This window comes from Pelodiscus sinensis, chromosome 5, assembly GCF_049634645.1.
Source record: "Pelodiscus sinensis isolate JC-2024 chromosome 5, ASM4963464v1, whole genome shotgun sequence".
Taxonomy (NCBI): Eukaryota; Metazoa; Chordata; order Testudines; family Trionychidae; genus Pelodiscus; species Pelodiscus sinensis.
In genome coordinates, this window is record NC_134715.1 from 54189667 (window position 1) to 54213147 (window position 23481).

Here is a 23481-nt window from a genome sequence, read left to right on the forward strand (position 1 = left end):
AATTCGGGACTCTCAGGTCTGGCAAAATCTGTGATCCAGCAGGACCTCAGACATTGCTTGACTAAAAAGCACCGGAGGCAACAATGGGAGACAACGCGGGAGCTGGGGAACTCAGGCTGGACCAACAAGCAGCTGTGCCAGACAGCAGCTGAGGAGCCCCTGACCTCGCCCGCAAACGCCCAACAGGGCCAGCCTTGGCTGGGGAGCCCCCGCCTCAGCTGAGGAACCCTCGGCTACAGAGGGGCTGCTGGTGGTGGGAGGCCTGACCAGGGAACCTCCAGCAGGCAGAACCCCAGGAAACCCCTGGTGGCAGAGGGCTGGGGTAACAGGACAGGGCAGGGCCAGACAAGAACACCCCTGGCTAAAGTGGGGCTGCAGCCAGGGAACCCCAGGGAATTGCTGGCTGCAGCAGGGCCACCCCTCGGAGAGGGACGGGGTAGGTGGGCGGCCCCTTCTGGGGAACACCCTGCACCAGTAGGGCCGCAGCAGCCAAGCGGTCCCAGGGGACACTGATGCAGCCTGCAGGCAGCAGCATGTGGAGCCCCTGCTGGGCCAGCATTGGAAGGGCCAGGGCAAGGCAGGGAGCCCCAGAAAGGGGAGCGTGGGAGCAGGCAGTCAGCAGAGGAGCCCTGATCTCCCCTGGTTCAGCAAACTCCCTGGTTTGAGACAGCTTAGGTCCCAAAGGCACTGGACCAGGGAGGTCCAAGCAGTAATGTTTACCCATTTAAAGTATTTGTATCTTTGTGTCCTCCATTTATTAATCAATCAGCTAAATTATGCATATTTATATGGCTCTTACTATTTCCATATTAATCATTCCCTTCAGTGTCCCTTGAGAATTATTTTTGTTCTTCTATGAATTCTCTCTGCTTTCTTAATCTCTTGCAGAATGGGATGCTTCACACAATACCATTACCTGGGTGCCTCGAGAAGGAGTAAGGGAATATTAGTCATGGTACTGGTGCTTCTACAGTCCTTATAGACAGGCATAGCCCAGTCTAAAGCCATTGTCACACTAGAGTGAACGCACAAAAGTGGCATCATGGATCCCAAGCTAGTGAAATCAACTCAATCCTCTCATTTATAGACATTACCAGCATCTTGACATCTCTGGGGCAACAATTAAGGACAGATTGATCTATAAAATGTGCTTGACATGAATTGAAGTACATATTCTTAGACATTATGTCTGTGTTACCCAGGTCTGAAGCTATGCTTTGCAGGTCTTTCAGTGTAGGCTAAGACACAAATAATGGCTTTGGAGAATTTCATAATGCTCTGAGGGCAAGACAATTGGAAAAATAACACTCCACATAGTTGGCCTGTGTTCTTCTAATAGTGTGCTGTTCTCTTATCCCTGACAACTAACTCCAGTGCAGTGTCCTGCATTCAGGCCTGTCTGGATTCTACTGCAATGGAGTATACAAAGGAAGCACACACTGGGCATAGCTAAGCAGTATTTCAGATACTAGAGCAAGGGGTAGATCAGTTCCCTGATTGAGAAATAAATCAACTGTGGGAGGGGATGATTGGCTTCCCAGCACGCAGTGATTGTGAACTTGGCAAATCTTTTCCATGTAACAATGACATGAGAACATTTAGTCTCCCCAACTGAGGGTTCAAGATTCATCAGCAAAAATGAGATTGCAGCCACGATGTTTAGACCTTGGGATTAGGTGAGCCTGTTTTGTCATTGGTAGAGTTAGATGTACTGAAAAGAAAAATGGTAATAATAAAGAAGCCATTATCTCGATACTCTCTGCCTCTCCACTACTGCCAGGATCTCTTACACTTTGGGCTACCATGCTGAAGTTCAGCTCAATGTAGCTTTTTCTTCCTCTGATTATGAAGAAAATGCATTTTGGGTGAACTTGGATTATCACCAAAATGTTTTAATTTGAAAACAAGTATGATGTATAATCTGCATGGGAAAAAGTCTTATTTTTGGCAAGTTCACACAAGGGAATAAATCTAACACTGAGACGACATCCTCATGGCCTCAAGAGACTGTGCTACCAGTAACTGATCCACTGATATTTTCCTTTCTGAAGCAGATAATTGAAGGAGTTTACATTACCTGCTATGGTGTTTAAAAACATCAGATATTCAAAGTTTGAAATTTCTCTGTGTTGCCACCGCTGGGTCATATTAGAAGCTTTGAAAATCTGGCGCGGACTAGCCAAAGATATGCGTCTGTAAAACAGTGAGAAAATAATATGAAACCTTTTAAAAAGGGTGAAGGCTTTTATTTTGTGCCAATCTATCTTTATTGCAGAACAGAGGTAACACTCTTTTATGTCTGGATTTCATAGCTATGAAACTTTGGAGAATGATCAATATAAATACTTAAGTGTCTAAAATCTCTGTATTGAAGAAATAAGTATATCTAAATGGTCATATCATAATATAGCATATAGATCGGGGTCTCAAAGTCCCAGCCTGCAGGACAGGCCTGGTCAAAGAAATTGCACAATCTGGCCCAGAACTACTGACTGGCAACTGGCCTGACTGGCAAGGCTATCTGTTACTAGCCCCAAAGCCCAGCCCCTTCCTGCTATAGCCCTACCCTCTCCCCCAGAGGACACAGCTTTGTGGATCACTGGGGACAGGGGCATAGACCTGGTGCCATGTGGCAGCACCAGTCATGCCCCATAGCACTCCCCATGGGAAGCAGAGTACAGGGGAGTGAGTGCACTCGCCGAGTGTGCTCCACTTCCCCCTACATTCCTGCTGCCATGAGGAGTGGTGGAGGTGGACACTGCTGCCCCGCCTTGGTGATCCCTGAAACCAAATTCTCAGAGGATGGGTTGCCATGGGGAGAAGGGTTACAGTGGGGCAATGGCAGGAAGGGGTGGGTCTTGGGGGGGCCAGTAACAAACACTACCCCCATTGCTGGCCAGTCAGGAGTCTTGGGCCAGATCACTGTGACCAGGCCTGGCTTGTGGGCTAGAAGTTTGAGCCCCTTGATATAGACTACTGTAAATATTTTAGTTCATGATTATCAATTGTGAACAAGCTTGGGGCTTGTCTACATGACATGTCAAAGGGTGCCAGAAGGGTGTTATTTGTAAAGCATTGTCATGTTAACATGAACTAGGTACCTTTTAAAGTACAGCAGCAGGAGCTACAGTTAGCAATTACAGCACAACATGTAAGAGCCCAATTCTATCCCTACCCCCAAACTCCCTCTCTCCTCCCCCAAGTGCATCACATCCCAATCGTCTCTCTCCCCCACAGAATCCCAAATGCTGCAAAGCAGCTGTGTCGTAGCAGGGGGACATGCTGGGTGGAAGCGGGTAAAGGGGAAGCTTGGCTGATGGACTACCCATGGAGTCGGCATCTATGATTGTAGGCATGATTTTCTTAATGGTTAAAGTGCCATGCTAGATTTGTCTGGTGGCAGTCTAGTTCCTATTTCGCAGATTTCTAAAGTTTATTTTCAGGGTTTTATAACCTAATGAGAGAGAACAAAGGACTAAAAATCATTTGACAGCTGGATATTTTCATGTGCCAAGATCTGAATTCTTATGAACATTAAGCACAACCTTCTATAGATATGCAAGCTCAGTTAATCCAAGAGATTGAAATGTGTTGCAGCTACATGTTATCAATGATTTCTAGAAATGGTAGATCAACAAGTAAGAACAGTATTACATGGCATTCAAACATTTCACCTCAAAATAAAACCATTTAGGGCATCTGTTTCTTAATCAGATGAAGAATGGATTTTATAATAAAAGATGAAGAAAAGACTTTCATTATAAAATCCATTCTCTTGGTATTTAAACCCAGGCAAATCCTGGCTACTTTTAAATACCTCAACCATTGGAGTTTAATGCCAGATTTCTTGAAGCTTGAAAAATAATACAGAACTATTCCCTGGAAATTATAAATCAAGCAGAGAAGAACTGATCTCAAAATTCCATAAGACTATTCTGTTCATTATAAAAGTATGTGTAAACTTCAGCAGTTTACATTTTTAAGTGAAAGCTAGAATAAGCCATGAAACAGAATAATACATATTTATTATTTGTACTATTGATAAACAATTAACAATATATATATAATCATCAATATTGTTACAGTAAAAGTATTATATTTTTAAAATTACACGTGCATGTGCATTTTTGTGCCCTTAAAGTATACACATGACATTCAATTTTTCAAGCAGTAAAAACCAAATCTTCATTGAAATGTCATACCTTGGTTCCTAATTTCCCTTAAAGCAAGATTGTGTAACAGTTGTTACTGTTACAGGTCAGGTTTAAGAGGCTGGAGGGCCTTTTCTGATCACTGTGAAAACCATGTCCAAAATATTTAACATTTCTTCCAATTAATACATAAAACAAACTACAGCATTCACAAATTTGAAAAAACAACAGACACACAATTAACTTGATATTGCCATTTTGATATGCCTAGCCCCTTCTAAAAAGGCTCAATCAGTTGAGCCAGATTCTGCAGCAGTTTTAGGACGCAGGCAAACTGCCTGAGTTCACCAGATTCATTTCACCTGTAACCGAAGGTCAGGTTTGAACTTTAGCCCCCAGAGTTGAAAGGCAAATATATCAGCTGACTACCTCAGTCTTTCTTCAACTTATACACTTCTATACAAGTGTACAATTTTCTACCAACGATAAACTGCTATTTTTAGCCAGGCTAAAGTGTTGTGGAGGGTTGAGGAATCAGTCAACCTAATATTATTGAGAACTGCCACAAAAGCCAATCAATCCTCCAACAACACTCGTATGTTTCAGAGAGCTGACAAGTATAAAGGAACTTAACCTCCTTAAACAGGGAAAGTAACTGAGTCTTAGCCAGTGAGGGGGCAACTTTCTTCATAACAACAGAAATCCAAACCCCTCAAAACTCCATTTCTCTATTATTCATACGACTAAGTAACAAAGATAAGGTCTGCTCTGCCTTTGAAATTCTGTAGTACAAGTAAACTGAAAGAAATGTGTACAGTGGATAAGTTGCTTTGTGTTTTTAAACTGCTTAGTTTAAAAAAAGGCAATCATTAAGTAAAATCATACTTGAGCTTATATCTTTGATAGTAAAATACCTGGTCTGTGGTAATCCAAAGCTAGTGCCAATGCCAACACGTGGTAAACAATTAACCACTTTTTTTACTGTTGCCACGTCTGGGAAGTTGAACATGACAGCAACTGTGAAAAAACAGAAGAGTTGGAACATGATGTTATTTCCTGTAATTTAAAGTAGGCTTCCTGGCTCAATAAAAGCCATCTTAGATGCAGGTACATAAGAGATAGCATTAAATAACTTTTCTCTTGTAAATCAAATTTTTGTAGATTATGTATTATTTCCTTTTAACGCTGCATCTTTAGCGCTACTTTAGTTGTAAATGGTACATGTTTCAGTAAATATTGTCTCATTTTAGCATTAACATGGAACATACATTACCTATAGTAATGTTTTTATTTGAATATAATAAAAAGGTACAGTTATATTTATTCATCTCTATTTCCAGATTCTACTTGGCAAAAGGAAAAAGAACACCCAGTTTATATAGTAAATGCATCATAAACAACTAACTTCTGATGGCAATTTAATTTTTTAAAGTTATTTCCAATTAAACGGAATTGGCACAGAATTATTCAAAGATTTTAAACAGACATACGTTGTTTTTTAAAAATTGCCTCCATGTCTTATCAGGAAATTGAATTCTTTCTTTCCTAGATATTATACAAAAATAAAAAGTAAAAACAAACAATATGATCTTGTAATGAGATCCTCAGAGGTGGACATTTGTGTGTCCATTTAAGGCCCCCATCCGGCAAATCATTTTGCAGATGTTTAATTTGCATATGCAAATTAGGCACTCAAGTAGTCTAAAGCAGGGGTCTTCAACCTTTTTCAGCACAAGATCACTTCTTGAATTTAAGTGCAATCCAGGATCTACCTCAAACCCAAACACCCTTGCCCCGCCTCCTTTGTGCCCCTTCTCCAAGACCCGGCCCCCGCTCACTCCATCCTCCCTTCCTTTCACCAGGCTGGGGCAGAGGGTTTGGGAACAGGCTCTGGTCTTGGGAATTTGGAGTGTGAGGGGCTCTGAGCTGAGCCTGGGGCAGGAGTTGGTGTGCAGGAAGGGGCTCAGGGTAGAGGCTCTGTAAGGGAGTTTGGGTCCAAGGGCTCCAGGGCTAGGACAGGGGCTTAGGGTACAGGAGGGAGTTCATGACTGTGGGAGGGGATTGGAGCTGGCTCCAGCTGGGCACTGCTTACCTTAGGTGGCTCCTGGGTGGTGGTGCAGTGGGGCTAAGGCAGGCTTACCCATACCCTGGCCCTGTACCACTCTCCAAAGCAGCCAGCTAACTCCCTCCATCCCAAGCCCTGTTGTGCCCCCCACCCCCATTCTGTAAAGACAGAATACAGGGTCAGAGGGAGCATCCTGACATCAGCACTCCCTCCTCTCCTTTCCCCGCTCTGCACTGCAAGCAAGAGGCACCCAGGGAGGGGCAGCTCCAAGGCAAAAGGCAGGAGATGCACAGCAGTGGGGGAAGGAGCAGCTGAAGTGCCTGCACTCAATAGCCTCTTAGCCACACCAGTCAAGATCATCTGTCAAAAGCTCCAAGATCTACCAGGAGATCCCGATTGACTGGTTGGTGACCACTGGTCTAAAGAGACTATTTGGGTGCCTAAAATTTAAACATGTGCTCCCATACTTTGTAGGATGAGAGTCTTAACCCAAACCAATACCATGGTAAGTTCTAGGACAATCTTTAAAGTTTGATTAAAGTTGTAGCAATTACTCTTCCACTTTTAAACAACATTATAAAGACAAAGAATACTACCTACAAAAGTTAACTCACAAGAATATTTGACATAACCTTTTTAATCTATAATTTTTTAAAAAAATTGTTTTATTAAAAAATATATATAACCTATATATATACTTTTTGATATTTCAGTATAAATTACAATCTTCAATGCACAGTCCGCAGAAGAGTGGCATAGGTACAAAACCACTTTAGAAGGCCTTCATTGCACATCAAAAGGCCTCACATATAAGTTGGTTTAAATTGAAATATAGAAAGAGAAAATATCAGAACAAAGAATTTTCTTAAAGAAATACATGAGTAGTGTTCAGCCACCAAGATTCTGAGCCATCCATTATGAAAAGAAAAGATGGAGGAGAGAGCAGCTCTGGCTCAAACCAACAACATGAACAAGGCAGCAATCCATACTAACGCATTATTATATCTTAAGGTAATGCCAAGAGGCCAATGGAAAGCAGGTTCCATTGTGCTAAGTCCCTTTCACACGCTGAGTCAGATAGAGTCCCTGTTTCAAAGAATAAACATGTTAGATAAAGGATTGCGAAAAATGATACGGCATAGAAAAAGAGTAATGGTTTGCAGACATCTTGTTAGTGGCATGACTTTTTTTGTTTGTTTTTTAATAATTTAGGAGATGGATTTCTGTTCAGATGAGATTAGCCAAACAGAAAGACTAAAGAAGAGAGGACATGAGGATGGGATGAGTTGGAACAAATAGTCAAATAGCATACAGGGGAGAATGTGTACAGTAGTAACCATCTTGCTGATAGGCCACAGGCTGCTTCCCCTCCTCCCCCACAGAGCAGGAAGCCTGCACTGGTGCTCTAACCCTGCTCCCCCACCCCCACAAACGTGGAGAATAAGTGCAGGCTCCCCTACTGAAGGGAAGCCTGCTCCCTGTGCCTCATGAGCCAGATCCAACATGCAGGAGGAAGAAATGGCATGCTGCTGCTCTACCTCCCCCTGGCTGGTGGAATTGCAGCGCAAGAAACCGCTCACCTGGAAACTTAACTTGCTGCTCCCATTGGCTGGAATTCCAGCCAATGGGAGCAGTGGGGGCAGAGCCTGGAAGTGGCGAGGGGTGTGGAGCTAGGTAAGCACCCCCCATCTACCTCATTCCCAGACCTTGCACCCTCATTCCCCTCACTCCTGCACTCTCAGCCCACTTCTGCATCCACCCATCCGCAACCTGCTTAAAAATAAATAACCCTTAAATAAATAAATAAATACATACATACATACCCTTAAAAAGTTAAGCAGTTAAAAATCTAATTTTAATTGTTTAACCGGTTAACTAGGGTCCTAATACCCCTCTGCAAACAGGGGGTTCCTCCAGCCTTCCATGGGCAATAGGGCTCTTCTGACCTCTAAGGTCCTGCCTCACCATGGGCGATGGGGCTGTTCCAGCTGACTGTGGTCGAGCTGGCTGCTCCACGGGCCAGACTGCTGCAGGAGGGGGGCTGTGGCCCCTGCTGGTTAACCAGCTACTGGGTAAGCATGCTGATATGGCTAATGCCTTCTGGGTAACTGGGTAATCTGTCACATTCCAGCTCTCGTAGCTCCCATGCAGACCTCGTAGCTCCCCTTTCTACCCCCAGTTCTGCACCCATTTTGTAATCATGGTGGTTGGCTGGCAGACAGGTTTGTGTTGAGTAGGGTGGGCCATGGGCCAAGAAGTTTGAGAACCACTGGTCTATAATGAAATTCATAGAAATCAGACTACTCATACTGTCAATGTCTCATGGTCTCTGTTTAAAATGTTTCTGTAGCTCTATCAGTTTTAGTCTTTGGGTGGTTGCTCCCTGCAGTTTTTTTCTAAGGCCGCATGACTAGGGGATAAGAAGGTCCTCAAGAGTCCTAGATCCTCATGATCTGACTTGAAGGAAATAACACTGCACTGTGAAGTACTGAGAAACACTTCAGAAAGCTTTCCACTCCCATGAATCTCCTCGCTTTAAGAAATCAGAGTCAGACAGAAATGGTGTCAGACTGTAGAGATGAGTCTCTAAAATATATTCCTTTGCCTGTCTGTTTAGAATACCGAAACTAGTTCCAACTGTATGATGGTGATTGTTGTGAGGTGAACACAAATTTGCTAGTACTTGGACAGACCAACTTATTTCGTATAGATCAAACAGCCATTGTATGATCTGGCACATGAATGGACTCATACTGCTGACCGTGAGACGTGAAACTCCATATTCTAGTACTAAATCATTAAACTATGCAGGACTCACAAATTATTTAGATTCCCAAAAGTCAGGTGCACAATTTTCATCGGATAATGTAAAAATAGCTGTGAAACAACCTTAAGAAATGGATTCTCTATCTGTGACTCCTAATAGGTGATTTTTCTTTGGTCGAATATTGCCAGATTCAAAATTATTAGGGACAAAGATCTAGATATCACTGTGGGCAATTCAGTGCAAGCCTGTGCTCAATGCGTAATGAAATTTTAAAGAGAAAAATATGTTAGGACACATGAAGAATAAATGATATATTTCATCTGTGCTGAGTTCTGGCCACCTCATCTCAAAAAAAGAAGCTAAAATTGGAGAGGGGTGTGACGGGGCCCCGCAACCCCGCACTAAAATCCCCGCGGCAAAAGCCCTACTTGGGTGGCAAGGGAGTGCGCACCGGCATTGTGCCGGCTGCACCCGCACCGCGGACCAGCTGACCGCCTCGGTGGTGGCGGCACAGACGCAGCGGGAGAGTGGAGTCAGCTGGTGACGTCAGGAGCACATCACCCTCCGGCGCCGGGCGTGACGGGAGGTTTAAATCCCTCCTCAGGCGTGAGGGAGGGGGCCTTCGCCCAAGGAGGCGGGGCAAGGGCAAACCCCCCACTCTTGGCTGCGGAAAGCAGGACTTCGCGGACCGCCATGGAGCAACGGGGTCCGGAAGATCGTCCGGAGAGACGAGCGACTGACCCACAGAGGGACAAGCAGACCAGCAGCAGTAAAGGGGGGGGGGGGCCAGAACGGAGAGGAAGTAGCCCAGGGGAGGGCCATACTGGAACCCCCTCACGTGGACAGGTTTCAGTAGGACGCCCCTGCCATACTAGCCCCAGACCGGAGCTGGTCCGTGTCCTTTGGGGCCCTGGGCTTGGGCCCGGGAGTGAGGGTGGGCCCGGGTCCCCCTCTCTCCCCCCTACCCAGCACCCCTCCCCCCCGGCCTCCATGGCATAACTGAGAAGGAACGAATGCTCCCCCGGAAGGGGTAAAGCTGTGTGGGCACTGTCGGAGGACAGTGGCCTGAATTGGGTAGTATCGCCGTCAGCAGAGCCAATTCCCCGCAGTTGACGACGGGCAACGCTGTGAGGGCGGACGGAAACCCTACAAGGGGTGTTAAAAACTGGTGATGAAAATTATTAGAGGAATCAAAAGTTATCTTTACGAAAAGAGGTTGGAAAGCTAGAGCTACTGACTTCATAGAGGAGATGGACAAACGGACATGAAAGAGGCATATGAAATATTGACTAGTTTAGAAAAAAATCCATCAAAAGCACTCCTTTTTTTTCTCCTCCCTTACAATATAAGAATAAAGACACATGCAAAAAGGGAGATTCCCAAACCTGACCCATCCTTTGTAGGTGACAAATCTGAGGACTTGTCACAGATTAAAGTGTCATTAGAGGAGGTTTTGGAATTAATTGATAAACTTAACAGTAACAAGTCACCAGGACCAGATGGCATTCACCCAAGAGTTCTGAAAGAACTCAAATGTGAAATTGTGGAACTATTAACTATGGTTTGTAACCTAACCTTTAAATCAGCTTCTGTACCCAATGACTAGAAGATAGCTAATGTAATGTCAATATTTAAAAAGGGCTTTAGAGGCAATCCCGGCACTTACAGTCCGGTAAATCTAACATCAGTACCAGGCAAATTAGTTGAAACAATAGTAAAGACTAAAATTGTCAGACACACAGAAGAACATAATATGTTGGGCAAAAGTCAACATGGTTTCTATAAAGGGAAATCATATCTTACTAATCTATTAGAGTTCTTTGAAGGGGTCAACAAACATGTGGACAAAGGGTATCCAGTAGATATAGCATACTTAGATTTCTAGAAAGCCTTTTACAAGATCCCTCACCAAAGGGTCTTACGAAAATTAAGTTGTCGTGGGATAAGAGGGAAGATCCTTTCATGGACTGAAAACTAGTTAAAAGACAGGAAACAAAGGATAGGACTAAGTGGTAAATTTTCAGAATGGAGAGAGGTAACTAGTGGTGTTCCCCAAGAGTCAGTCCTAGGACCAATCCTATTCAACATATTCATAAATGATCTGGAGAAAGGGGTAAACAGTGAGGTGGCAAAGTTTGTAGATGATACTAAACTGCTCAAGGTAGTTAAGACCAAAGCAGACTGTGAAGAACTTCAAAAAGATCTCACCAAACTAAGTGACTGGGCGACAAATGGCAAATGAATTTTAATGTGAATAAATGTAAAGTAATGCACATTGGAAAAAATAACCCCAACTATACATATAATATGATGGGGGCTAATTTAGCTACAACTAATCAGGAAAGAGATCTTGGAGTCATCATGTATAGTTCTCTGAAGACATTCACGCAGTGTGCAGCAGCAGTCAAAAAAAGCAAACAGGATGTTAGGAATCATTAAAAAAGGAATAGAGAATGAGACGGAGAATCTCTTATTGCCCTTATATAAATCCATAGTACTCCCACATCTTGAATACTGTGTACAGATGTGGTCTCCTCATCTCAAAAATGATGTACTGGCATTAGAAAAGGTTCAGAGAAGGGCAACTAAAATGATATGGGGTTTGGAACGGGTCCCATATGAGGAGAGATTAAAGAGACTGGGACTTTTCAGACTTGGAAAAGAGGAGACTAAGGGGGAATATGACAGAGGAATATAAAATCATGAGTGGTGTGGAGAAAGTGAATAAGGAAAAGTTATTTACTTGTTCCCATAATGTAAGAAGTAGGGGCCACTAAATGAAACTAATGGGCAGCAGGTTTAAAACAAATAAAAGGAAGTTCTTCTTCACACAGTGCATAGTCACTCTGTGGAACTCCTTGCATGAGGAGGTTGTGAAGGTTAGGACTATAACAGGGTTTAAAAGAGAACTAGATAAATTCATGGAGGTTAAGTCCATAAATGGCTATTAGCAGGGCTCGCCAAGCGGTGGCGAGCCCTGCTTGCCAGCCGCGCGGTTCTGCGAGCTGCACATGCGCACATCGCGCAGCGCCGGCTGGTAATCTACTTGCCATGAGCGAGTAGATTACATGATTTGTTGAGCTCTGGCTATTAGTGTCCCTAGCCTCTGTTTGTCAGGGGGTGGAGATGGATGGCAGGAGAGAGATCGCTTGATCAGTACCTGTTCAATTCACTCCCTCTGAGACATCTGGCATTGGTCACTGTTGGCAGACAGGGTACTGGGCTGGACGAACCTTTGATCTGACCCAGTATGGCTATTCTTATGTTCTTAAATTTAAAACTGATAAAAGGATTCTGGTTTTTGACAGTGAATGATTAACCTGTGAATCTGATTGCCTCAAACTATAATTAAGGCACGTGCTTGGCAAAATTCAGAAAAGGATTGGATATTAGATATTTTTTATGCATGAGAAGAACATGCAGAGTTACATTGAGACGACTGTTTTTATTTAAAACCTTTAAATCCTGCAGATTATTTCATAATAGTCCATTTTGGGATTTCTTTAAAAACACCTGGAATTGACCACTGACAAAAACAGAATGTCAGACTACATTAGCCACTGATCTCATTTAATATTGCAGTTCTTATGTTCCCTTGTCCTTAAAATTGCATAACCAGGAACTATTCTTCTACCACAGAACAAAAAATAGTCTGTATAAGTAGAACACATTTGTCCTACACAGACATGCCTTAAGCAAAGTAAGTGTACTCAAAGTGCCAGCTCAGCATTTGGACTGTAAATAGAAAGAAAACAACTTCTTGTATTGAAAATAAAGGGAGTTATGTTTTACCAACAAGACTTCTCTCTCAAAAACTTTATATAGGAAAAGGTATCCTTGAAGTCTAAAGTATTTTTTTTACATATAATTTTTTTTTTAAATCAAAGATGCAGCCTATATCCTTTTAAACAAAAACAGCAGTAAATTCTAAGCAGCACAAAGTTAAATAGCTAACATTGTCAAACCAAAATTCTCCATCCCTCCAATTCCAACCCTTCACTACCTCTGTTTGCCATGAAGATCTCCAGTGCTGTATTTTGCAAGAGATAGCGCCGGGAAAAAATTGATCGAATCTCTGTGAACAGCCATTTTCCATGGAGTCCCTCTGTATAAGCCAGAATCTAATAAAATAAAAAAGCCAATAAGTATTCAGGAGAAGACATTATATTATAAACAAACTATGAATGTAGGAAATCTTTCATCTGATCCAGGAAATATGGAGATTCTAAATATAGTTAAATCTGCAACACCAGAAATGTTTAAAAGAAAAATACAAAACCTTAATTTAACCATTACATCAATAATAATGGTTTCAAATTTGAAAATGAGAACTATGTAGCTTTTAAAATCACTTGTAAAAATATAATCAGATTTTTTTAAAATGAGTATCGTAGAGGCAAGCCTTTCAAAAGTACTCAGTATCCAACAGCTTCCAATGAAAATTTAGACACGTCATTTAGGTGCTTAAATGGGAGAGAAGCTCTTTGAACAATCTGGCCTCAATTATTGATGATCAACACTTCTGAAAAGCTCTCCTTATGGTTTTTCAGCATCAGATTTTTTGTGTGTCTTTTTCCTAGCCATGCAATTCTGAGAAATTGCATGAAATGTGTTACATTTTAGGATTAAATGACAAAAATAGTACATTTTATGGAGAGCTTTTACTTTTGACATTGGCTTGATCTAAATTTGATTTGGGTGTTCAATTGTAACCTATTATAAGAAAAAAATCCTTAAAAAAAAAAGATAACCATAAAATTTGTTCCTTAAATTTATCTTTAAGGCAATATTCATTCATTCTGGAGGTATAAAGGTTGACTGTATAAGAGGTTAAGTATCATTTTGTCAGCTAAGGTTAAACACAAACCTGCAAATGAACTCAGCATAATCTCTCTATGGAGTAAGCGGTTGTCAAAGTAACTTGTTACAATTCCTGTCATCCCATCTGACAGACACAGATGCTTAGTCTGCCTTCACAATTCAAACTAATCCTATCCTTAGTCCTTAACCACTTTGTTTCTTTGTTGCTCCAGTTTTGCCTTTTCATTTCAAAGCTTAATTATGAAGGTGTTAAGGGACAACCAGACTGGCACTTCTCTGCCTCAGTTTAACAAAGCATAAGCAACAAGAAAAACTGAACTTAGATTTGTCAAAATAATTTCAATTAGCACCCATATGTCCAACTTAAATCCAGTAAAGCAAAGAAAATAAATTTAAGGCTGCTGTTGGTACCACCACAATTCTACTTAAAGAATACAATACAAGAGGTTAAAATCACTTTTTAAGACTTCCTACAAATACAAGTGCTAAGCCAAATTCAGTGCAAGAATATGACCAAGACTTCTAATAAAATTAGTTTCTTCAAAAAGCATGCAATAACTGTATTTGGCCACCTACCTAGATATATATATGTATGTGGGCAAGAATGATTATGATTTATATTCAAGCAGGGACTAGAGGCCCTAGCCATTGTGTTAAACTCTATAAAAATGTAGCATATAACACAATATCTGCCCTGAAGAGTTTCCAATATAACAAAATACAAGACAGGAAAACAACACACAAACAAGCAATAGCCCAGAAATACAGAATTTGCAAGGTGCAATGTCTCCTCATGTTTCCCTTTTTAACACCAGCCTCATTTCAGCTCACAATGAAAAAAACCCACAAAAATATTTTAAATCAAATTATTGAGAAGCACATAAAAAGTAACAGTGATCAGTAATAGTTCCAAACCATTTCTGAAACCATACTCCTAGGACCATGTTAACCCTCTCCTTCAACTCTCCCAGCTATCTGACAATGCTGTGTATCCAAGAATCACAATGAAAGGTTTTGATCAAGTACATATTTAACAAGACCAGTGAGAAAGTATAACAATAAATAGCATTAGTTGAGGAGACAAAGCAGTCAATCCTGAATACTTCATGAAAGTAAAGCTCTTGTTTACTTTATTCATATGAAGCTTCCAGTAACATTTTCAAATCAAGTCCTGTATCTTCAGAGATGCTATTTAGGAGGGGCCAATTGTATTGCAAAGCATGCAACTGACAAAATCTCTCAAGCAAGCAAAGTAAAAATGAGTATGACAAGCAGCGCTGCTATGTGCACACACATTTTAGAGTCAAATAGCAATTACTCAGATATGAGTTAAAACAGAAACCTAAACAATTCAATCACAGGAAAAGACTAAATAATCTTCTGCCCCCCCAACTGGAGTCGCTTATGACAATTTGTGTACAATTAAAGCATCAAATGGGCAAAACTTCCAATATACCTAACAACGAAAAACAAGTGGATTGTAAAAAATTACTTATGTATCCCAGATACTTTATATTAATGCCTTCCATGGTCACAACAAAGTTATTTAATTCTATATCAAAGAGTTAATAATAGAAACTCAGACTCAACTACAGAAACACTACAAGGCACCTCTATAACAAATTCTTTATTCATTACAAATAGTTATCATGAGTGAGAAGCAGCTGAGGCCTAGCTGAGCAAGACCTTCATTTCTTGTTGGAATACTATCTGCCTGGTCTGTAGCATCACTTCAAAGTCTCTGGAGTTCAATTAAAACTGGATTAGGTAGAAGCAGACCTTCTTTGGGACTTTCTGTTCTCTGAAACTCCACAAATACTGACAGCACCCTAGACAAAGGTCTAGCCCTCCAATGAACCAGTTGCTATGGAAACTGCATCACTGCTCTGCAGTCATCACACTAAGTATAGTAGTTTGAAAGATACAGAACATACACACTTTCTCAATGTTTGTTACTACATATGAAAACCATAAAACTCTTATGAAAACGTGGACACTTCTTTTGTTCAGTTGTTTCCCACCACACATTTGATTTTATCAATAATAAAATATATCTTTACAGAAATCATTAAAACAAATACAAAAATAATATTTTTTATTCTATTAAAAGGGAAAAATGTTTCATTCATATTACTTTCTTTGACATTTTTAATTTTATAATTACAACTTTAGAAAATTAAAGACCATTCTCCTTTAAAAACAACATCTCTCCTTTAGTCATATGGTAGATAATATAGGTTTTTGTTAATGTAAAGAAAGCTTCTTCATCCTGTTGCACAATAACCTAACTTTAAAAGGTGACTATTATTGGTTCTAAGTATTTTTCCTCCATTGCCATCATTTTGGAGTAATTACTTCTAAAACAAAGACCAGCTAATGTGACTGCATATTCCAATTTAGTCTTCAGAAATGATACAAATCTCCCATCTCAAGAAATGGAGAACTATTTTTAGGGCTTTAACACATTAAGGTTTTGAACCAGACTGTATAGGCAATAAAGATATTTTTATCCATCATTAAAAATTAGTACACAACTTAATAGAAGCTGATTCTAAATGGTAAGTTACTTTAAAATTCCATGGTTACAGAAACATACTATGCAAGTTGATACATATATTAGCTTTAGACATACAACATAAACAAATAGCATGACGATGATAAACACCACCAGCTTATGTTCAGTTCATCAGTGCAACACCCTTCAGTCCTCTCGAACAATATAGACTAGACTAGAGCCCTTATCCTGCAATTATATCAATTTGGGTGGACCTTTGCACAGCCCTATTGAAATCAATGATACTCTGAATGGGTACAGAGCATTCAACTTTGAAGATAGAATAATGGGGGGAGGAGGGCAATTGGTTCTTCATTCCTGCAATGTGAACACAAAAAGCTCTAAAACCAGCTTTTCTTCAAAATAACTGCTTGAAAAAATAAGAACAGCCGTACTGGATCAGACCAAAAGTCCATCTAGGATTCTGTCTTCCCATAGTGGCCAATACCAGATACCCCAGAGAGAAATCAACGAAACTGGAAAACAAAGTGATCCTTCCCGTCACCCATTCCCACTTCTAGCAAATAGAGGCTATGGACATCTTCCGATGGTGGCAAATGCTAGGTACCCAAGAGAGAATGAATGGAACAGGTAATCATCAAGGGATCCATCTCCTGTTGCTAATCTCTAACTTCTGGCAAAGAGAGGCTAGAGACACCGTTCCTGACCATCCTGGCTAATTGCCATTGATGGACCGACCCTACAGGAATTTATTTAGTTCTTTTTTTAATCCTGTTATAGTCTTGGCCCTCACAACCAGAGGATGTTATGAAGACCAGGAAGTTGACAGGGTTCAAAAAAGAACTCAGTAAATTCATGGAGGTTAGGTCCATCAATGGTAATTAGCCAGGATGGGCAGGAATGGTGTCCCTAGCCTCTCTTTGCCAAGAGCTAGAGATTAGCAACAGGGGATAGATCCCTTTTTGATTGCCTGTTCTGTTCATTCCCTCTTGGGCACCTAACGTTGGCCACCATCAGAAGGTAGATCTGGGCTAGATGACCTGTTGGTATGGCCATTCTTATGTTTTTTACATTAACCTCCTCCGGCAAAGAGTTCCCCAGGTTGACTGTGTGTTGAGTAAAGAAATATTTTTGTTTGTTTGTTTTAAACCTGCTGCCTATTAATTTCACTTGGTGACCCCTAGTTCTTGTGTTATGAGTAGCAAATATCTTTCTTATTTACTTAAACTGATTATAGTATAATTTATTATTACTATTATAGCAGACCAACAATAGTATTTATCCAAGTGATATTAAAACATAAGATAATATTATTTAAATTTGTTACAATTTTAAAGATGTACTATTATACTCCATGATAAAAAATATTTTATGAAAGGATAAAATAAGATTTTATTTTAAATTTTAAGCGAACGAATCAACAGTCAAATACTCAGTTTTAGAATAAAGTATTGATCTTGGAAATGTGAATACTCTAGAGGTAATTAAGTCTGCAAATGGGTTATATAACTGAAACAGCAATTGAATAATTACATCATTTTTATGTGCGAGGCAGCTTAAGTACCAGAAATAAAATAAAAACTAAATGACCTATTTCAACAGCTAACTCGTATTTTTTATATTTTGTACTCCTAAATGTCCATTTGAAACCCATTCCTAAAATAGCAAGAATATTGTGTGCATTCAGAATACAGATGCTTGCATTTCTATTTGTTTGCAATCAAATACTGTGCTCACAATATTAAATTCTGCATTTTCACATATACAGGTACTCTATTTATGCTACTTGTGTACCACTACACCAGATAGTTGTAGCTTATTGTTACATGGGATTTGTTACTAAAACAAAGTCTTACTGGACTTCTTGCTTAATGCAGTCCCAATACAATATGACTTAATATGAAAAAAATATGTTAATGATAATTTAAGAATGCATAAATGTTCTTAAACATCACAGGGCTATTTGGCATCATTTTAGATTTCTCAGTTAACATGATGCCAGAACAAAACAGAAAACAAAAAATATGAGAGGTAAGTAGAAAGAAAATGATGTATTTTAATCAATTGTCAAATATTTACTCAAGCAGCTGCTGAATTCTGCATTCTAGCAGTCTCTCCTCCACTCCCACTATAGTCTGATAGACCATTCTATTCCACATTTTCATGGGTGACAAATTCAATTAAACATATTCATTACTTTAATGTTCCTCTTGGCAGTTTTAGCCAGCATAAAGAATTTAAAATATATAAATAAATGCTGTGTGACCTTTGTATCGATCAGACTAAAACGGCTTAAGCCTGGCTGTGGGTGGTGAAGGGTTTGGGGGGGGGGGGGGGGGAGAGAAAGAGACTCTTATGTTTTCTCTTCCAATTACTGGAGGAGATGATAAAACCACAGCAAATGATGTATCAGCTCATTTTATCTTATCGCTTTGGGGCTAGGTGACAATGAAGTTCATATTTCACTGGTTCCCATTGAAGATTGTGAAAATTACTTGCCCTTATGACCTGAAATTTCACTAGAAGACAGAAATTTCTCTTCTGCAAAGTAATGCAATTTTTCAGATGTCAACCTTTAGCCCAGCTTTAAAAATTAATTTCATTTATATTAACCAATGATATTGATATTTTCACAGTACACTCTTTGATACATGAAGCACTGACTGGCAAATTGATGTTGTTTTAGGTGGGTAAAACCATTTTATATTGAAGTACTGTTGCAGAGAGATTTACAACAAACTGAAATTCCTATATATAACACAACATAACAACTGTCTTGATGTATCTCAAAGCCACTGGCCAGGAAATAATTCAGAGTCCTTAGTTAGAACTTTATAACTAATCTTGCTCATATTTAGAAAAATTTGCATAGTAAATGATCTACAAATAAAAATCCTTTTCATATACTGTGATAAAGCCAGAGGTTGACATGAGCAAGATGAGGTGGAAAACACTATGAAGCTTTTAAAAACAGTAGAAAAATATTCAGATGTGTTTACTGTCTGTTTACTGAGACTGAATCCCACACAAAAAGACAAATTAATGCAGGTCAGAATGTCTAAAGAGGTTATTCATTAAAACCAGAAGGAAACCTAATGAATAGGACAGCCCCAAAAGTTGGTTGGTTGGTTTTAAAATTAGGATAGGAAGAAAATATTCATAACTTTTTCCTAAAATCAGTGGGTTGGTCATGGCCTTAAACACCTGACAATGGCTTCTCAATAAGCCTGAAAGTTTAGTACAGGTGTCAGCATATTATGTCCTATCTCCTCCCCTGCACACAGTTGCTGGTATAAAGAATCATTCCTTTTAGGCTGTAAGTGGCTCATGCCCTAGCTGGCCTATAGTGATTAGGACAAATGGGACACCTTGCCAGTGGTATAAAAGGTTGACATCAAAAAACAAAACAGGGATTGGCTGCTACATGTGACTGATAAAGGAACACACAGTGTTCAGTTACTACATTATCCATTTCAACTTTGCTCATCAGAGCACTGGCAGTTACCAAGACAAAGAATACAGACTGGTAAACGAACACTTTACTTTTCAGATGGGGCATGAGGTAATGATCTATGAGTCCCATGGTATACGTGTATGTACATGTATATCTTAATATGGGATGATTTCTGAGTGCTACGGGGAATAACAGTTAAGACAAATTACCTGGGGGAAAAGATATTAGATTTTTCTCAGCAATGACAGAATTAATAAAAGATTTGGTTGGTTATTCCAACCATGGATGGGTCAGGATTTGGAGTAACAACTCTTTGTTGCAGATTAGTCATCAGGCTCCTTCAAGAAGAAATGAAATCCCATTTTCAGGGACCCATAAATACTTATAAAACCAGTCTGAGACCTTGGTTTAGAAAGCCTGAGTGGCATGTGAGCATGAGTAGGGTTTGCACACTGAAGAGAAGAGAAGGTCCATGATTACATGGGATGGCTATAACCTTACACTTTTCACTGCTGCCAGACCAAGTTGCTTTTAGGAATTAACAGTATATTAATTCCTTAATATTAATACAGTTGCAGCTACATAGCCAAAAGATAATTTCTTTCTCCATTTTCATTGTCTTCCTGCCACCCAATTTCTACATCAAACAGAGGCCCAGACTGGTAGTGACCAAAGCTTGCTGCTATCCAACAGCTGTTCGGTGGCATATGTGAAACAAATTGGTAGTCTCAATCTGCTTCTGATGAACATTTGTGAAAGTTACAACCACTTGTTCAGATTCTGAGAGGTCAAAGACTTTGAAGTTGCAAAGTACTAATTAACAATTACTACTACCGAGACAACTACATGAATCCCTTAAAGATGGTCACTCTGCACCATCTGAGGCATACTAGCAGGAGGTGTGGAAAACAGGTGCTGCTACTACATACCCACAGATGGAGGACTTGAGTCTCTAGAGTCTAGAGCTGTCAGAGCAGCACATACGCAAGCACTAAATCTCATTTTTTTATTTTAAAGAAAATCAGAAAAATATTGCCTACTCTCTCTTGGACAAACAGTTCTCAGGCCTTAATGTGGAAGTCTCAACAGAACTCACACACTACATTCATTTAAACACACCGTTTATTCCCTTTAACTATTGCTTGTATATTAACAGATGTGTTTTACTTGTAACACGTTCACTGTATTTGCCTCAGATACTGATATTTGTCTTACCTGCAATACATTCTACACACAATCAGAAAAAAATCCCTGCAGCAGTACTTTTGGATATGAGAACAATAGAATCATAAAAACCCCCTACACCAATTATGATTTTCTCAACTGGAACTTCTGTCTATTCACTCAGACTATATCTGCAGCCCACATACACAAGGAGAAAAATGGTGACAATATGTAGCTTTGACAGTTTCCCTTCAATACTTGGCACAGCATTCACAATATCAGTTTCATCACCTTCACATATCCAGTAAACTAAAAGAACTGCAAAAAGAATTCAACTTAAACACATCTCTTAATGCACAAGCAATAATTAAAGGGAATAAACCGTGTGCTTAAATGAATGTATTGGATGAATTATGTTGAGACGTCCACATTAAAATGGGACCCATTGTTTCATTAAGGAAAAAAACATGATTGACAATAAAGCTGAGCAAATGTTTATGGATTCAGATACATGGGGAAAACTTTTACTAGAATGATCATGAACTTTAAGTTAATCTGGTTTTCAGGTGAACTATTCTTGGTGGGGATAATAATTTTCTTATTCTCAGCTACCCTGTCAGTCTTGGGCTCTTGCACTGTGAGAAAGTCCTCCTTTTTGCACTTCTAAAATCTGATGGCTTGTTTGCCTGAGCATGCCTTTTGATGTTTGCCTCAAGTTAGTCTTCATTATATTAAGTGAAAATCCAGATTTCATCTTGCTGCAGAAGGAAAAGTACATGGCTATTTGGGTTCTCTTTGGCTCTTTCTTAGCTTCTTTTTGTCATGGTGTTGTAATACTACAAAGGAGAAAAACCTATCCCAGGAAACCTCTTCAGAGCCAGACCTAGAAGTTTGCCTTTCTTTAAAAGATTGAGATTTAAAAGATTGAGATTGAAAAGAAGTTAACTAGAAGTTTCTCAAGATACCAGTGTAAGCAGCTTTCAGAGGTAATCTTATCTAACACTGACTGCTCCCTAGATAATGGGGAGCCTGATCAGTAGGTGAGTTCTCTAATTGCCTATGGTTAGCCACAATCAAAATGTGTTCCAGTGGGGAGATTGAATTTTTCTGTAGAGGAAAACATACCTAAAGGCCTACATACAGTGCAAAGAAGGATTTCTGTTTTTTCTTCCCTCTCTATTAGAGGAGGTTGCGTGCTTTTTTTTTTATGAGAAGATGTCATTTGCTTTGTCTATTAGCATTTTCTTCTAAGAAGACAGATCAGGCTGTTTTGCCTCTTCCAGCTGCATTGTTTCTGGTTTTATGCCAAACTTCCCGGCTTCCAGTTTTGACATCTTGGGGGAACCAAAATTGGCTTTTCCAATTGGCTCCTCTGAATACATTTCCAGCAAAGACCTATTGAACTAGAGTACTTGCAAGCAGAAGCAGCAACTATGTGCAGGACATGTGGGAAGCTTTGCAGCAGTGGCATTTCTCTGGTGTCTGCCATTTTGAGCTACTCTGATCAAATGAGAGAAGACAAAAAGAGCAGCTGAGGAAAAGAAAGAGCTGATGCTAAAAATGTAGGATTTTAGAAGATGTGAGGTTCTAAACTGTCTCCATGGCTCCTCATTAGAAACAAACATTTGACAGGAAACTAGCATGAAGGTGACCCTAACTGACTGCCTCTGATCAATTCATGAATAATTGCAGCCTACATGTAAAAGGCAATAGTAATTCTTGAAGGGAAAGAAAAATTCAGTGTCCAAAGCTGCCCATCTAGCAGAATTTGGTCCTGGATTACAGGCCAGATTCTACGCTATGTTTCATGAAAGATGCAGCACAGAAGGTACAACCTATGGATGGGATTGATGAGGGGAGGAGGGAGAATGGTTATGCATGATTAGGGTGCTTGGCTTCAGGGCTCCTGCAGGAGCCAAACCCCTTCTTAGAGCAGCTGAAGGGCTACTGTACCTTATCTTGCCTTGGCCGGCTGTGAGCTGCTCTCTACCCCAGAATCTCTGTAACATTAGGAACAACAACTAATTCTAGTCCTCCTAGTCCCCAAGGTTTGTAAGGAGGAGGAAAGAACATGGTGCTATTTATGTTGCCTTAGGCTACATCCTACACTACCACGTACATCAATGCTCTTAGATTCATCCACTAGCAATTGATTTAACAGGCCTAGTGAAGGCTGATAAATCAACCACAGATCACTCTCTCATCAACTCCATTATTCTCCCACTGACCCTCCATGGTGTAGACCCCAAGCTAACTGAACAAGGTACGTTGACTCCAACTATGTTATTCACGTAGCTAGTGTTGTGTAGCTTAAGTTGACTTTATGCTGTAGTATAGATGTAGCTCTATACTACTGAGGCATTTCAAGGAGTTCTTCTCAGCCTCTTATGCTCATTTACAGTCCACCAAAGCAGCATATAGGAGCAAGAGCAGGGGCCAGATACATCACCTACTTTCACTAAGGAAATGGAACTAAATGTACTCGAACTGAGTAAGAATCACACATCCTAAAAGAGCAGATACCTTTCTGCAGCAAGAGACCTG

The 23481-nt window shown here is 40.2% G+C and overlaps 1 protein-coding gene across 8 annotated transcripts in view; it reads right to left on the bottom strand.

Annotated features, from left to right (window-relative positions):
- The window catches only part of LRBA (LPS responsive beige-like anchor protein), a 559238-nt gene that overhangs the window by 175940 nt on the left and 359817 nt on the right, over window positions 1-23481 (bottom strand). For all 8 annotated transcript variants that reach the window (XM_075930022.1, XM_075930023.1, XM_075930019.1 and 5 more), the window contains 3 exons: window positions 12987-13104; window positions 5066-5168; window positions 2078-2193 (listed from right to left, as the gene is read on the bottom strand). In XM_075930022.1, coding sequence (XP_075786137.1) covers window positions 2078-2193; window positions 5066-5168; window positions 12987-13104 — 337 coding nt within the window. The remainder of the gene's footprint in view (window positions 1-2077; window positions 2194-5065; window positions 5169-12986; window positions 13105-23481) is intronic.